General features: G+C 43.3%; 1 protein-coding gene across 1 annotated transcript in view; it reads left to right on the forward strand.

Moving 5' to 3' along the window:
* The first annotated feature begins 1,196 nt into the window (after positions 1-1,196).
* ptk7b (protein tyrosine kinase 7b) overlaps positions 1,197-16,206 on the forward strand; it is a 69,907-nt gene continuing 54,897 nt past the window's right edge. Inside the window, exon 1 of the mRNA XM_005473897.4 lies at positions 1,197-1,834. Coding sequence (XP_005473954.1) covers positions 1,714-1,834 — 121 coding nt within the window. The 5' untranslated portion in view covers positions 1,197-1,713. The remainder of the gene's footprint in view (positions 1,835-16,206) is intronic.

The following is a 16,206-nucleotide window of genomic DNA, read 5'->3' on the forward strand; positions in this document are numbered from 1 at the left end:
AGCAGCAGAGTTCATTAGTGCATGGGAGCTGACACCATGCCCTCAGACACTTCAAATAAGAGCGGGACTACTGCCTCTCTTTCCTCGCCTCAGGAATTTATTTTGTGAATGAACTTGTTTTCTATATCTACCCTCTTGAAAAGGATTTACTAACCCTCTATTAATCCTCTAAAGTGTTTCTGTCAGCCACAGTCATCCGTGGGCCAACTGGACCAGCAACGTGGCACCGGGCCCACACACATCACCAACGGTGGCGCCAGCAAGGGGCCGTCACCTCGTGGTCAAAGTGATGTGAACTCACAGAAGGTGTTAACTAACAGGGACATGCATTCCTGCTGGTACAGCTGATCTGTGAGGTCCCCTCAGTATTGTAGAGTCTCTACTTTAAGCTATAAAGCCGACTGTTGTTGTGAATGGATGCTTTTTGTATGCATAACACTGAACTGAGAGATAGTACAACATTAATTAGGTTAGTAATATGCAAATGCGTTAAAGCGTGCAGGAATTACAGAGGGAAAAAATCTGACGTTAAGAAGTGTTTATTTAGGACCAATTAGGGTCATTTGGTAAATCTTCAGCATAAAAACAACTTTAAGATATTTAAACTATAAAACATTTGAATAAAAATCTGAATTATTTGAGTGATATGTAAGGTTTCTGTATAAGGCAACAGTGCTAAGGTTGAACCAGAGGGTCGCGGTGTTGTATTCCTTATCCCACATCAGGCACGGCCACCGGAAGCTGCACCCGAGGAAAAAGAGGGAACAACACGTGAAGTAACCAGAGTGATACGGGAAGTTTAATTTCAAAATAATATATATTTGTTTTTCCATGCCGGTTACTTAATAGCATCAAAGGCATAGAAAACAGTGTCTCGATAATATTGAACACGTAATTATTTAAAAACATGAGTAAAGTTATTAAATAATAAATGTAGTAGTAGTAGTAGTAATAATAATAATAATAATAATAATAATAATAACAATGATCTATTGGGCTATTACTGGCCTCACCCAGCATGAAAAGACTGATAAACTAAATTAAAATACATGAATTAAAGGTTAAAATATACAAATGAGAAAATGTGGATTTTAAATGGTGTAAAATTGGGTTTCTAAAGTCTTCCATCAATATTACATTTATTTTGAAAATCCCGACAGGAACTATCGTGTGTTGTTTCCGCCCACTTAACTCTGGAGTAAAAAAATCACCCAGGCGAGTGGGAGGAAGCCAACTTGGAAACACAGCGGAGAGAAACTCCCTCTTGTTGGAGAGCGAGGTGGTCCGGCGGCTCTGAGAGTAGGCACACGGCGGGCAACACAGACCGGGCTGGAATGAACCACCGCAGCCTAAATTCACAGCAGCCCTCCCACTGCGAGCCACCTGGAAGTTTAAACTTCGCTTCAAACTTTCGGCGGGGCATCTCAGTCTGAACTCGTTCACTCGTTTTGTGTGAGCAGCCTGAAACCCGAAGCGTCCGCCCCACATGTTTCTGTTGTGCTCTCGCTAGTCTCTGGAACAACCAGGTGAGCAGGCCGTCTCGCTTTTCCCGGGAGGAGCCGCGCAGGCAGCGGTGTTGGTTTACCTGTAAGCACACGGTGACGCACGGATCTCTTTGACGCTCACCCCCCCTGCTCCCGTGTTTCGCGCTGCGGCTCTCCCGTAGCCGCCGGAGAACAGCAACCCGGGAAGCCGCCGAGCACCGGGACGGTCATGGATCAACGAGGAGGGAGCAAAACCCGGCGGGGGGAAGGCTGGAGAAACCCCGCTGCGACTACCAGGAGGAGAATGCCGGTGGATATGATGTATGCTGTGGGCTTCATCTGCCTCCAAGGTTGGTAACAAGCTCCTCTACACTCCTACTACTAGCAGAGCACATATGGGTTTTATTTACTCCAGAGCATCCAGATACTGTAACTCCAGAAGAAGGAGTTTAAAAACATAAATTAGTGCTGGTGGAGCCAACATGGACCTCCATGCTTTTGTAACTACTTATGTAGCTGGTTGAAGTTGGTGCACTGTTGGAACTCCGTGCATCCTATCAGTGAAAGGGCTGCTACAGAGAGTAAAAAGTGATGCTTCCTGGCTTTTTCATTCATGCAAGGAAAGTTTTTATTGCACGTGGTGGAAATTTAAAGAAGTTAAATTACGTTGGGCAGGAAGCGGGGTCAGTGAGGAAAAGGGGGATACCCCTCCCCCACTGAGCCCGTTTTTTAAGGGGGGGGGGGGGGTCAACTGGATTTTTATGAGTTAGAAAGGCAGATTGTTCCAGGACTGAGAGAAAACTTCCAGGGAATTTAGAGCAGCGGGGGGATGAAGAGTACAAATGCTTTAAAATTGAAAGGTTTGAAAATGTTAAACAGTTTCTTTTTCTCACAATGCAGCAGCTCTTCTGTTTGCATATCACTGTAATTACGCAGTGATTAAATTTCTCATCTGCAGCAGCAGAGGGAATGATGGGATGATAGCTGGTTGTAATCTATCACTGAAGCAGCCCTGCCATGTCATTATGTGTTCCCTTGAGTATACTTCCACCCTCACACAACACACTGGATACGCCATTCCTTGATTATCATATTCATAACTCTGTTTTGGGTGTTTGAGCTGCCTCCCAGCTTTGGCACGCTTTTTCATGGGTGCCGGTGGAGAGGAGCTACAAAAAGTGGGGTAAAAAAAGAGAGTCACGATCCTTCTCCGCGGCCTCCCACGCTGTGAAGCCTCTCCGGAGTTCATAACCTCAGCCGCAGAGCGAGAAGAAAGCCGCAAGAAGATCCTTCCCGAGTTTGTCCAGAGGAATGCTGCGATCCTGCCGGGGGATCGGGATCAGAGACTCGGTGTTCCTCGTGTCAAAACCGAGTCAAGTTTTATCTGATCTGCACAGATTGGGCTTTTGCTCGCTCTGTCGGCGCAGCAGTGATGGTCAAAAGTGGCTGAAAAATTCCTTGAAGTTGAAGTGTGTCTGGTGCCCACCCCCCTCCCTCACTCCGTCCCTCCCTGCCCCCTCTTTTCCAGTCTCCTCATGGTGCCCGCTTTGGGGGATGAATGTGTCCTCTGTGTGCAGGCAGCAGCAGGGGAGACGGAGGCAAGCAAGGCAGTGGGTTTGTGTTTATAAAATGAATGAATAGAGCCAAGCCAGGTACCTTCACGACAGCCGTGCTTTTTTAACCCAACCTTAGGAATGCCCTATTTTTGTATTTTTTTAAAAAAGGGGGCCTCTGAATGGGTGAAAGCGCTACAGAGATCTTTACTCCCCACATGAAGCCGTCCGCACCAAACACGCCGTGTTCCTGTGGTCAAATATTTACTGAGATCTGTCTTTATTTTGACTTAGCAGTCATAACTCTTTGCTCGGCTCTCTGCTCCTCTGTTGATCTGGTTTCTATTTGTAGCCGACATGACGTGGCAGCCCGCTGGAGTACATGAAAGCCACTCATCCAGTCAATGTCCATAACGTTAATGCAGCATCTCTCCTCTTATCTGCTCAGCTGTGGCTTCATCCATCTATGGTGTATTTTTCATCATCTTTACCTCTCGTGTTTCTCTCCCCGTCCTGAAAGATTTATGTGAAAAAATGACTGGGCTTATTGCAGAGGAGCGGCTCTTGTCAGGCCCTCGTCTTTGATCTTTCTCCCTCTCTCTGTCTCGGGCAGCTGGAGAAAATCACGCTATCACGCTAATAATCATCATTTTGCGATGATTAATGCACATCCTGTCCAGCTTCTTCTTGGGAATCACTTCTGAGTTTAGACTTTGTTTACTGTGTGGATGTTCTCTCCGGCTTTTCAGAATCTGCTATAAAACAAAACGCTGTTGCTACACTGCGCAAACCACAGAGCACGCCACTGGATCTGTTCATCTCTCAAAAAGGGGAAGAAGGTTTCAAGTAGAAGGATGCAAGATGTCAGTATTATCTCAAAGCTCTCCTAACCTGGAAAGTCGACCAGTGGCTGTGAGGATGCCTCGCTGGCATACCCACTTTCTGTTGCTCTATTTTAAAATCCGTACGCTTGCTTCTTATTAACCCTGCTGGGGGGTGAAGGCTGTTTGGCTGCACACAAGGCGGATTCTCCAAATGCTTAAAGTCAGAGGGGATGGAGGGATGTAGACTAAACAAAGATAGAAGTGCATTGTGTTGAATTTGGAATTTGTCTGTTTACTATCAGAGGCGCGCGCAGCTGTTTCTAATAACTGTGTTGAAACTGAGCTATTGAGTGTGATATATATATTTATATATCTTTGATTGGATTGCAGTACAGACCGCAGCATGATTGTCTTCGTGCATTTTGAAATTTCATCATAAGATGATATTGAGAAAGACCGGAGAACATCTGTGCTGTGCAATGCATCACCTAACAGCAGCCTTTCTACACACGTTATATTATTCCACTTAGTTCATGATCTGATGATAAATTTTCTTTTCAGTAAAAAACCCCCACAACTCCTCATGCCTCATTTTTTAGCTGATGGGTGTTTCAGAGTTCGGTTCCTTAGGTGGCCTTCTAATGTAATGTAATTACCCTGCTTTTTATCATCTCTATTAACAGTATCAGTCACGCCTACACAAAATTGCTTCAGTCACTTGCTTGAAGTTTAGAAAGTTGCGTTGCCAGTGGCAATTTGGGCTGTTGTCGTTGAATGGCACTGACTTTCTTTGGGTCTCTGGGTTGTTTAGTTCAGTCCCCTGATTTAGGATTTTTAAGACCCATACTGATATTTCTTTCAGTCACACTTAAAATACACAGAGTTCCCTAACATTTATTAAGTGTAGTTATTTATTTACTTGTTCACACTCTGTTGATCAGCCTGTTGAAATTTCCCAGTGTCTATGGCTGACCTTTATCTGCGTGCTTTCAGTTTTGCAGTTAGGTAAGATATGATGAAAAGATTAAACACTCAAAAATTATTATTTTTTTTTTTTTTTTTTTTTTGTCAGAAATAAATATCAGCAAAAGCAAAATAAACACAGAAAATACAAATATTTCATCTCCTTTTTATCATAATTGATTTTTGAGAATCTCCCAAATACCCCAGTGACAAAGACAAATGATCCAGGTTTCTCCTCTCCAGTTTATGTTATTTATTGAGCAATATAAGCTGATGGTTTTCAGTTATCAATACCTCGTGTTAATATTGGCCACAAGACAGCCCCAGCCAGTTTACCGGTTAGTCAATAAGAACAAGAATCAAGAACAGGTTTGAAATGGTCCAATCTGTAAGATTCATATGCCTGTAAGTGTTATAAATGCTGGCGTGTCACAACAGTGAAGCTTTTGCTCATCTGAGTCACACTCGCACCTTTTTTTCCTACTATTTTCAGTTTCTACTGTTAATTAAACAGTTGTGTTGACACTGAAAAGCCTCAATGATTCCCGATCAGTTTTCTGTGAGGGGGTAAAGAGAGCAGCTAAAGTATTGATACACAAATGGACCCATAAGCAGACTTGATAAAACCCCTTGGAAGCAGTGAAATAGCACCAACCATTCCTGTTAGAGCATAGACCAGCATTACAAAGCAAAGAGGAGAGGAATGTCCCAGCAGCCGTTTAGACCTTTAAAGAGTAGGTAAACAAAGGCGTGCAATGAAAGTAATGAAAGCTCTGCTGTATTTAGCTACCGGGCCTTAATGAATATAATTAGTAACACCTGTGTTTATCTACGCTCTCGTATCAAAATGTCTTCCGCGGATTTTGTCTGTACAGATCGGGGTCTCGGCGCGTTTGTGGATATGGGAGACTTTAACTGGTAGCACTGGTTGTGTGAACAAGGGGGGAGGATTTCTCAGCGTCTTCGGTGGCTCTTGTTTCTGGTCGTTTATCAGCCGTGTTTATTCAGGTTTAGGTGAAGCCTTTTGAACTCCACGGTCCCCTGTTTTCCTAAGCCGGCTTGCATTCACTCCCATTATGGAAGGCTCTTTTCCCAGGGGGGAGGATCTTCTTGCACTCTTGCAGAGGCTACACTCATGGCAGCCCACTGGGGTCCATGTCATTTTTAAATTGATGCGTCTTCATCATCTCGGTTTTCCGTCCTTCCAGCGACCCCGAAATCGATCTAGGTGTGCCAGCTTTAAGGATGCTGGGAACTGGAGGCACACAGCACTGTCGAAGATTTGTCAGTTGGCAAATGCATGTCACTGTGATGCCTCTGCACATCGTCTCTTTTGTGTCAATAAAGGCCGATCGTTAAAGATTGCAAGGAAGAAGAACATCCTTTAATCTTGCTTCCTTCTTTTTTTTATGTTCTTATTTTTCTTATGGGGAATAAGCTCTTTTTCGTTTTAGTTTTCCTGCCAGCTAAATGAGTTGTTTGGAGTCATTTTGAAGTTATGGATCAGTGGTTGCCAAAAACAACTCTCACCAGCCCCAGAGGGAGATTAAAGAAAGAAAGATGGATGTGATAGCTTATAAGATGTAGTGTTGACTACTATTTTCCAGGCGCTGACATTTAACGTTTGGTATGTGCACCTAAGGAAGCTTACCTGCTGATTTGTGCAGGTTTATTTTCTTTATACTGACCACTGTTCTTTGCTGCCCCTGTTGTTTCTGTAAGATGAATAAAGCAAAGTAAACAAAAGGCTCCGAGGATGTGCACTAGTCTCTTTACATGGAGATTATTACTCCACCTAATGACCCACTGAGTGCTGCGTGCATGTCTGTGTGATGCTGTGCATGCGTGTGGTTGCGCTGGCTCCTGCTGCAAGGCCCTGTGGTCGTGATTGGAATCAACCCTTGTAGCTCTCCCGTCTCCGTTTCCTTGTTTCCTGTTGCAGTTGGTTTGTTGCTTCTCGTGCTTGACCGTCTCATGTGGAAGGATCGCTCTTGTTTATCGACTCAGTGCCTTTACGGCTCTGTCTTCTGTCTGGACTGGACTAGCGGTTAACCCCCCCTTTACTTTTTTTGTGTTATGCACAAAAACTATAGCGTTTTCAATTACTTGCCTACCCGGTTGGAAAATTTATCAGAGCTCAAGTGGTGAAATCGTCCAATCAGATGGGTTTTTTTGTTAATTTTTTTAAATAATAAATATATATATATATATATATATATATATATATATATATATATATATATATATATATATATATATATATATATATATATATATAATATAATATATATATATATATATATATATATATATATATATATATATATATATATATATATATATATATATATATAATATATATAATATATATATATATATATATATATAATTAAAAAAAAACCAAACAAAAAAAAAAAACACCTAGAAAGCGGTGATGAGTGATTAGTCACCAATCAACAATCAATAGACAGAAAATAAACTGCAAGTCTTTGGATAATTGAGTTATTTTCATTGGTCGCCATTGACTTGTTATAGATCCTGTAATAAATGAATCTCATTTTGACTTCTTTTATTTGTGTAACCAGCAGACATCTGTTTGGGCTGTGGAAAATAATCAGTGAGCTCTGCTGTTAAGTCTGATTAGCCAAAGCAACACTTGTTAAAATGTGTTATTTTAGAGGATTGGATCTAAATTACAGGTTTTTAAGATTTAAGGTGGGAAATCTTTGAGTTTGAAAAGGACAAGAACACACACCCCTACTCAGCCACACTTTTTTTTCCGTCTTTTATGATAATTAGGCGTCATCGGGAATCAGCTTTCACAGCCAGTCGAATTCCTTCACACATTCCTGGAGAGTTACTTTATAACAAGAACGCTAACTTAAAGGGAAAGTAATCACTGTTGTGACAGAGTCTGGAAAATCCACCTTATAAAAGTAAAAATGTGCAGGGTCTTTTGTTTTTTTGTTGAAGGTTTGGCCTACATGAGGCCTGCTACAGTTGCATTGAGGGTGTTTAGGTTGGGGTGTTGTATATTATCTTATCTCCTGATCCTTTCCCCAGGTCCGGTCTCACTTGCGAGGGAAAAGGTGAAAGCATGAACAACTAACTAATCTAATAAATCAGATCGGGTTTCCTTCCCTCGTTCGCTTGATGCCTCACTAATGTGACATTATTATTCTGTTATCAGATGACGTGCGTGACATCTTCTTGCCATCCTTCACCTCCACCCTGTCTAATCTGCCGTGGCTGAAATCACCCTTCTGCTTTTAGCGATAACCTATAGTATCACATTTACCTTAAAAGATGAAATACATGTGTTTTTACTAGCCTGACACACTGCAGCTGTAACCCGCTCAGACGGTTGTAAATCCTTACAACTTTTCCCCCTGCAGGGCAGGTGCGAGGCCCTGGCGAGGGGAGGCTTCGGAGTGAAACAAAACCCCTGTTTTGTTCTGGCGTTGGTGCCAAAGCATGCGCGGGGCTAACGTCGCATTCAAATGCATCTGATTGAAACGTGCAGGAATGCCTAATTTGGCTTGCGCCCCGTTTGAAGGGGAGTTGGGGAAGAAAAAGGAGGGCAGGAGAGGAGAAAAGGCGTCTGGGGTGCCATTGCATAATCCCAGCAGCCATTAACTCTTTGCGTCCCGAGGCTGAATGAACTCATCATAGCGATAGGCCACAGGCAGAGTGACACCAGTCACCCCTCAGCTCCTCCTTGGCACGGCAGCAGATTTAAACAGGCTGACGAAGCCACTGTTGTTTATTGAGAAAGGCCGTTAGCGGTGTTTGATCTTCAGATCTCCAGCTGGCTCCGACTGACCCTACAGGCAGACCAGTTGTTGTTTGCAAAGAATTTCTTTTCTTTGAGTAGATTGCATATTTTTGTTTTCTATCCTAATTTCTCGCTTCGTCCAGCCTCCTCCTGCTATTTTTGGCCGTGTTCCTGCTGTTGCCGTTTCATCTTCCTGCCGTGGCTTCCAGGAGGGCCACGTCTGTCTCCATGGCAGCATGTACAGTGTTAACCTCCTGGACCCGGTACCTGACTAAAGCTGAGCAGCTGGGATTTACTGATGTAGCCAGCATAATGTATGAGTGAAGCTGGTGGCTTTATCAGCAGGGTGGCTGTGAATGTTTTAGAGCTCCCTGGTTCCTTTGAATCCGCGCTCGTACATTTTAGATGCAAACCAGAGTACCGCTCATGTTCTCGAAGCTTTGAAGAATAGAAGAATATCTGAACACAGCAGTGTTTCTCAAAAGTGTTTTCTTTAATATCGCACTGAAAGAAATATGGGGACAAAGTTGGGGATGTCTCAATTAGAGATTTGTGTGTGTGTGCAGACGTGTTTACCAATTAACTGTAAGAGTTATTGACCTAAAGTGACAAACAGGGACAGCTGGTACTCCTGAGCACCAGGGCAGTCCTTGTTAATTGAGTCTTTGAGAGCTGAAGACATTTAGATTATATTACCATGCATCTGTCACAGTTAGCGCCAGCTTTGCTTTTATTTTCATCTCTGACTTTGTTTTTGTATTAGTTTCGACTCCTTTTCCTCTCTTTGTCATTCAGCGCTTTACTGTTACACACTGAGGTTTTTAATGCAACCGGTTCGAGTTTCTTTGCAAAACAGTGGCGACTGAAACTCAGCTGATCTCATTGAAGCTAATCGATACTGAGCAGTCACAGTGCTATGGGAGCAAGAAAGACACATGTGGCTACATTAGCAGGATGATGGCTTGCATTAGCATCGTGCAAGCCAGATGCAATTACAGCCCATTACACATGACTATTTTGATTAAAGGAGGCATCGCATTTAATATGCTTACCAAGTGGACCAATCAAACCGACTGAGGTCTTTGTTGCCGCGACTTATATTTACATTTCTGGCCGGCAGACTTCAGTCTGTGGCGTAGGGCGAAAAAAAATCCAGCTGCTCAATTCTGTGTGCTTATTACTGTCCATCTGTAGCTGGTTTAAATATTGCAGTGGATAGCGGAAAAACTAACTGGTCGTTGCCTTTGTTTGCATCTTCTACCTCCAGCCAAAGTTCCGCTTAATATATTTGCTCATGGTTTAACTTTACAACAAACTCTTTCTTAGTAATTGACCTCTTTAAGTTTGTGTCGTGTTAGTATGAAAAGAATTGGTTTGTATTTTGCTCATAAAGTCTAGCTAGTGTTCAAAAGAAAGATGACTTTTAGCCAGAAGTGTAAGAAAACTTTGTTGGCTTTAAAGCCAAAAATCAGAACAGCCCCCCTACACCCCACCCCACCCCACAGGCCCTGTGAGTAATTCATTCATTTGCTCTCTTGCAGTTGACGCCTTTAACCAGGATTAAACCCCTGCTCTTTGCACTGCTTTGCCGTGCTCAGTGGTTATGACACTATGGACTTCTTAACAGCGTGAAAATACTTCAAATTAGATTTAATCTTTACTCTGTTAAGGCCCCTTTTTCAGGATTGCACGCACTCGATTAACTTTTGTTCATTTGCGTGCCATTTGCCCCGTAATCAGACCCTTATAGCGAAGGTGGTCGTTCACTAGATTTATTTAATGGCGACATAATCGGCCAGTGAAACCTCTGCTGACCGGAGTCTCGTTACGCAGGCGTGCATAATAACGGCCGTGCATCCCCTCTCCTGCAGCCGTGCACGCTCAGGCAGCATTGGCACATTATGGCCAGCATTGTTCTGTATTAGCAGACAGTAATTGTCACCGCTAGTGAGAGAAGCTCATTACACAACAAGCGTAGTTATTTTGTGGTTTTTAATTATGTTAAACAACCTCCCCGGCATCCCCAGCTTCATCTCGTTCCTGCTCTGCTGCTACTGCTGCTGTACCGTTTCACCCTCCTCTGCCCCTTTTCACTTTTCTTCCTTCCAGTCGCACAAACTATGCCAAATGCTGAAATCCTTTTAAACCCCCGTCCTCCTTTCTGCTGTCCTCTATCTGAACCTCCCTCCGAGTCTACGTTAAGCCAGACTTCAGTGGGTTTTTTTTGTTTTTTTTTAATCGGCTCCGACAGAGGGATGGCACAGCACAGTCAGAATAACTGAGTAGGTTTGCAGCATGAGGGTTTTTTTCCGCCTCCCTGTAAAACTATGCCTTTGTTCGATGTTTCCTCAGCTGAAATGAGCGTGCAGCTGTGTTTTATTCAGACAGCTGCTTTGGGGATGTTGTTTTTTTTGTCCAAACAAATTGTCTGTATTGATTCAAAGGCGTCTGGTTCCTCACTCTGTTTCGGGGCGCTGGCTCATGTCCTCCTGACCAAAACACCTCCAGGCTGTACAACAGCGAGGTGTCATGTCAGGAGCGGAAAATTCAGTCGGTTCACTTGTTTTCTGACTTGTTTTCACCAATCTGGAGCATCTGTTGCAGGAACATCCTTCCTGTTAGTCTTCATTCCCTCCTTCCTTCCTCACTATTCTAGCTTTTACTGAGCAGACTGTTGTGATGAATGGGCCAGCTCTTGAAGTTTTATTAAAATTTAATTCTGTCTTGTTGTCGTACTGTATATTTAATGAAAAATACTTGTGTTTTCAATGAATTAAAAACATTTCTGGGTTTCCCTGGATGCCTATTTTTCACCAGTCTAAAGCTGTTTTTTCCACTGCCAAGAACAAAATTCCTCAGGGGCAAACTTGATCCGAGTATCCTTTTTTTGGGGGGGGGCATTGTGCTGCATTAAGAGAAAATAAGAAGTATACAGGATCTCTTCATACCTACTCCCAAATACACCAATAATTCATAAAAGCTTTCCAAGATAAATTACTTCAGTCCATCTCATCTCGGCTATCTACACTTGGGGTCTTAATAGTTGCATCGGAAACCTTTTTTAACAGGTAATAAGTACTGAAAAAACATAGTACCCCTTTCAGCAACATGCTCCGTTATAATTTCACAGCCCACAATAAATGGTTTAAAATCTCATTTTTGGACGTATAACTGTACAAACATCAATGTAAAATCAACGTTTCTTCAATTAATTTCATTTTCATCATGAAAGCAAATATTAAACTTTGCAATTTCCCCCAAAGCTGCAGGAGGTTACAGGATCTTCTCTCAGTTGTTTGTTACTGTGCACCCACCTTTATGCTATATATGTATAAAAAGGTAGATTTAGAAAATTGCTGCTTTGGTCTGATGTAATGTAATCAGATTTCTTAAGCTTCTTTCCTCTAACTACAGAGAACAGCTTCTCCTGTAGGGCCATGAATTCGAAAGTTTTCCTCATAATTGTTTTGGGCTTATCAGTGCTCATATCAAGGGAAGATAGCAGGGCCTACTGGCTTTTGTCTGTCTCTGTGCTCTGGCTCTCCGTAGCTACAGCCACTTTCATGTTTTAGCTTCCTCAAACTGAGCATATTCAGCTGGTTGGTGGTGTTTTAAGTGAATGATAAGGTTTATTTGTCCTAAATGTTTTTGTGGCAGTTCCCTCCTTGAAAACTTGCACTTATTACAAATTGCAAACTTTGTGTCTTTTAACAACATGTTGGCATGTGGGTGTTGGTGTGCACGGACTGTGACGTTGCTAGCGTCTCACAATCGTGAGATATGAGAAGGTGCGTGAGACTGACCACTCAGTCAGGCAGAGTGCCAGCTAGGGCACTGAGCATTGACCCTGGCTGGGCAGTCAGTGCATCTCTGTGAAAAAGGAGGATTAAAGTTATCATTTGTAGGGGTGGGGTGGGGAAATAAATCAGTGCAGCATTACTGGACACTTTCTTAATTCGCTTAGCTTGACAAAGCTAAGCTAATTCAGTGCAAGCTAAGACTGAGCCACAAGAGTAGAAATTGGACCGTGCAGCTGGCCTGGTAAAAACCAGCCTTTCCACAGACAGTTGCAGTCTGACTTGGACTGACTACAGTCACCCTCAGAGATTTTTGATGCTGTTTTAAATAATCGAAGTCTTGTTTATAAATGCAGACAGACTGCCAACGTTTGTCAATGAACACAACTCGATGGGACTTGACTCAACTGGCTGCCAGCTGGTTGTGTTCTGGTTATATTTTACAGGGCAGGAAGTTGCTTGTTTCTGTTAAATGTGAATTTCTGTCTATGCAGACAGCAACAGATGTGCGGTTTTTGATGATTTATAACAGTTAATTGCTCTATTATTAGAAATGGATCTAATTACCAGCATGTCATTTCCAACTTGACCCCATTTAATCGCAGACTGATGGCAGACCTTTGCGGCAGTCCTTGCACCTTTTAATAATGTCAAGCCCACATGATGAATGCTGTGCATGCACTAACAAATCATCCAATCTGCAATGTACCATTATGTGGCCATTTAATTGCAGACTGACGGCAATGCAAGTGGCAGTGTTGTATGCATGACAATCTTATTTTGCACCAAAAAAACCCCCAAGAATTGAAGTGAGATAACTTTGTCCTCTTGGATAAAAACCCCAATAATATCGTATTATGAGTGAAGTGTTGTGATAACATTGTACCATGTGGTGTCTGGTGACTCCCACCTTTTTATTTATTTGATTATTAAAGAAGGTCAAAACCACCCAGTTTATCATGAACACCTGCAAAACAGTGCTGTTATGTTCTAGTAGAAAGTATGCACTAAATACTTTGGCACCAACTATTCCTTTGTTCCTTGTTTGTCAGCTGTCTGTGGGTGAAATGAAAATAGAAATCTAGACATTGTTATTACCAGCCTCAGTCAACAATATCTGTATTTGCCCTCAAAAACCCCACACCACTCAATCCCCACAGAGGACAAACATTATACACACCACTACAATAGGCTGCTCTGTGCAGGTGCAGCCAGCCGACACAACCTGGCCGATTATGGAGCGCAGGACAGTGTTTCCTGTCCTTATCTGTAGAGGTGAGGATAGACAGAAATGCCCATGTTGTGTCTGACAATTGACAATGGTCCCGGGTCTGTGCCAGATAGCAGAGGAAATAGATGTTTTGTTGTGGTTACTTCCTCCTGGTGTTGCGTCAGAGCGGATGAGGATCTCCGCAGAGTCCTCCCTGTCCCCTGCTACAGCTTTCACCTTTGCTTTGTGTCCTCATCCAGGTTAGGACCCAGACAGAGGACCAAGGTCCTCTCTTTCCTCGCTGAGCGCTGTGTGGCTTTGGGTTTAGCCTGTGCGTGCGTGTGTTGTCAGGGTGGCGGGCAAAGACTGCAATCTCCCTGCGGGTCTGGCCAGCAGCCGTGGTGACAGGCGAAGGCCAGCGGCTGTTTGGCTGTTGACTTCCTGTGGTGCAGATGGGGACCGTGTGCTTCGGGGTTTCCACTGCCACTGGAATTTTTAAACTATGTAAACACAGACAATAGACTTTTTGTTTAAGTGTGTGTTTTACATCACCGCATTCATGTCGCTTGTGCACCTGCAAATATTTATCTGTATGTTTACATCAAGAGCTTTGTTTCTGTTGAAGCGGGTCGGCGGAGGAGCTTCGTTCAGACTTGCAGTTTTCAAACTGGACACCCACTTTGCTCTTTTTTTTTTTTTTGTTGCACTGAAATGATATGTTCTCAAATAATCTTTTAGACCTTTGCAGCAGTCCTTGCACCTTTTAATAATGTCAAGCCCTGATGATGAATGCTGTGCATGCACTAACAATCATCCAATCTGCGTTGTAGCATTATGCGCCCTTTGCCTTCTCCTGCTCTCTGTCTTTGTAATCGGTTGCTCCTCTCACTCGTTATTCAGAGATGGAGCCGTGTATTTCTGCCCGTTGCGTTTTTGCACCATGACTTCACCGGTGCTCTTTCATCTCCCCGTGGATGGTTTCCAGGCAGACATCTTACTCCGCCATTGTGTGCACACATCCCCCCCTCCCTCCCTCCTCTTGTCCTGTCATTTTGCAGGAAGCAAAAGAAAAGGTTGTAGTGAAAGCTACACCTCTGCCTTCCCTGCAACCTCCCGGGTCCATCTCAGAAATGAGGTCAGATGACACACGAGCCCTGGGTGAACCTCCTTTGCTATCCCTTGCTCAGGCTCTTTGAACATTCACATGGACGGCAGCATGCTGTCAAGGGATAAAAACCGGCCCGGCTCTGAAACCGTGTCTCACGCTCTTGATGTAAAAACGGCGAGAAATCCCGTGGCGTGCTTTCAATAAATGTCATGTTCGTACTGTAGGTGTCTCGCAGAACGATCAGAAACGCCCCGCTGAAATCTTTCAAAGTGGAAAAAACAGAGCTGTAGTATTTTCCTGTTGTGTGCTCCTTTTCACATACAGTGTTGTTGGGATGTTGCAGTCGCAGCTCCCTCATGGTGATTTATACAACACCTCAAGGGGAAGCTGCCACACCTTTCCACTTAAATAGTCGGGTTTGACAGACTGTTGCGCTTTAAATCGATTCCTTTAAATGTTAAAGCGCGGCAAACGCACTGTATCCTGATGAAACCTCAGCTATCTTTACATCAGCTTCACTCATTAGACAATCAAGGCTTCAGATTTTCAGCCTGCCGGGGCCGAACTACGCTGCACCTTGCAGAAAAAAACGAAGCTAGTCATGAATTAAACAAGCACTGCTATTCATAGACACACAAATGTTTCTCATTTCTTAGGAGAGAGAGGGAGAGCTGGATGTCCTGCAGCTTTTTTCTCCACCTCACATCCTTTGTTTGATCTTTTTTCTGGCATTGTAACTCTTCCTAAAACTCTGCGCCTTTTCAAAAGGCATTAAACATGAGCGAGTTCCCCAAGAGCAAGGAAACATTAAGAGATGTTCAGAGAATATGCTGAGTGGATTGAAGCCATACGACGGGGCCCAAGTCTCTTAGAACCTCTGGTCTGTGCGCCCTGTTTATTTCGGTAAGCACACATCTACAAACCCACACTCAGGTTAGTTATTTTAAGTCCAGCCTTGTACACAACATTTGGAAATATGAATTTATTACACAAATGTTTAGAGAAGGTAGCAGAAACCCCCAGCAGGCTTGGGTTTTATTTTTACACCTAGTGGGAACACATTGAGAAACAGTTGCATAAACAAAAAGGCTTCAGTTTCTGCTTAAATATGTCTCATTTTGTGCAAAAATACATTGTGGAGAGCTGGAAAAAGCACCGATTTTGATGTAAATCTGGATATAGTTTTTTTTCCCCCTCTGAAATAACAAGTGGAGCCTTTTAACTGACACTTCAAAACCAGAGAGCCACAAAGCAAAGCCGCCGCCTCCTCCTTTTCATGCCACGCATGGAAATCACGGTGAATCACAGTGAAAGGCGTTAGTCGTTAGGCCATAAATTCAGACAGTGTTTTACCGCGCTCCTGTAAATGTCCTAATGAAGACTTTAATTTATGGTAGGAGTGTGGGCAATCTGGCCAGCCGGAGGATATCAGGCCACGAGAAGGTGGAGGGTCAGGGAGAAGCCGAGGTTGCACCCCTAAAGACCTGCTCAG

Source organism: Oreochromis niloticus, linkage group LG13 (assembly GCF_001858045.2).
Source record: "Oreochromis niloticus isolate F11D_XX linkage group LG13, O_niloticus_UMD_NMBU, whole genome shotgun sequence".
In the NCBI taxonomy this organism is placed as follows: Eukaryota; Metazoa; Chordata; class Actinopteri; order Cichliformes; family Cichlidae; genus Oreochromis; species Oreochromis niloticus.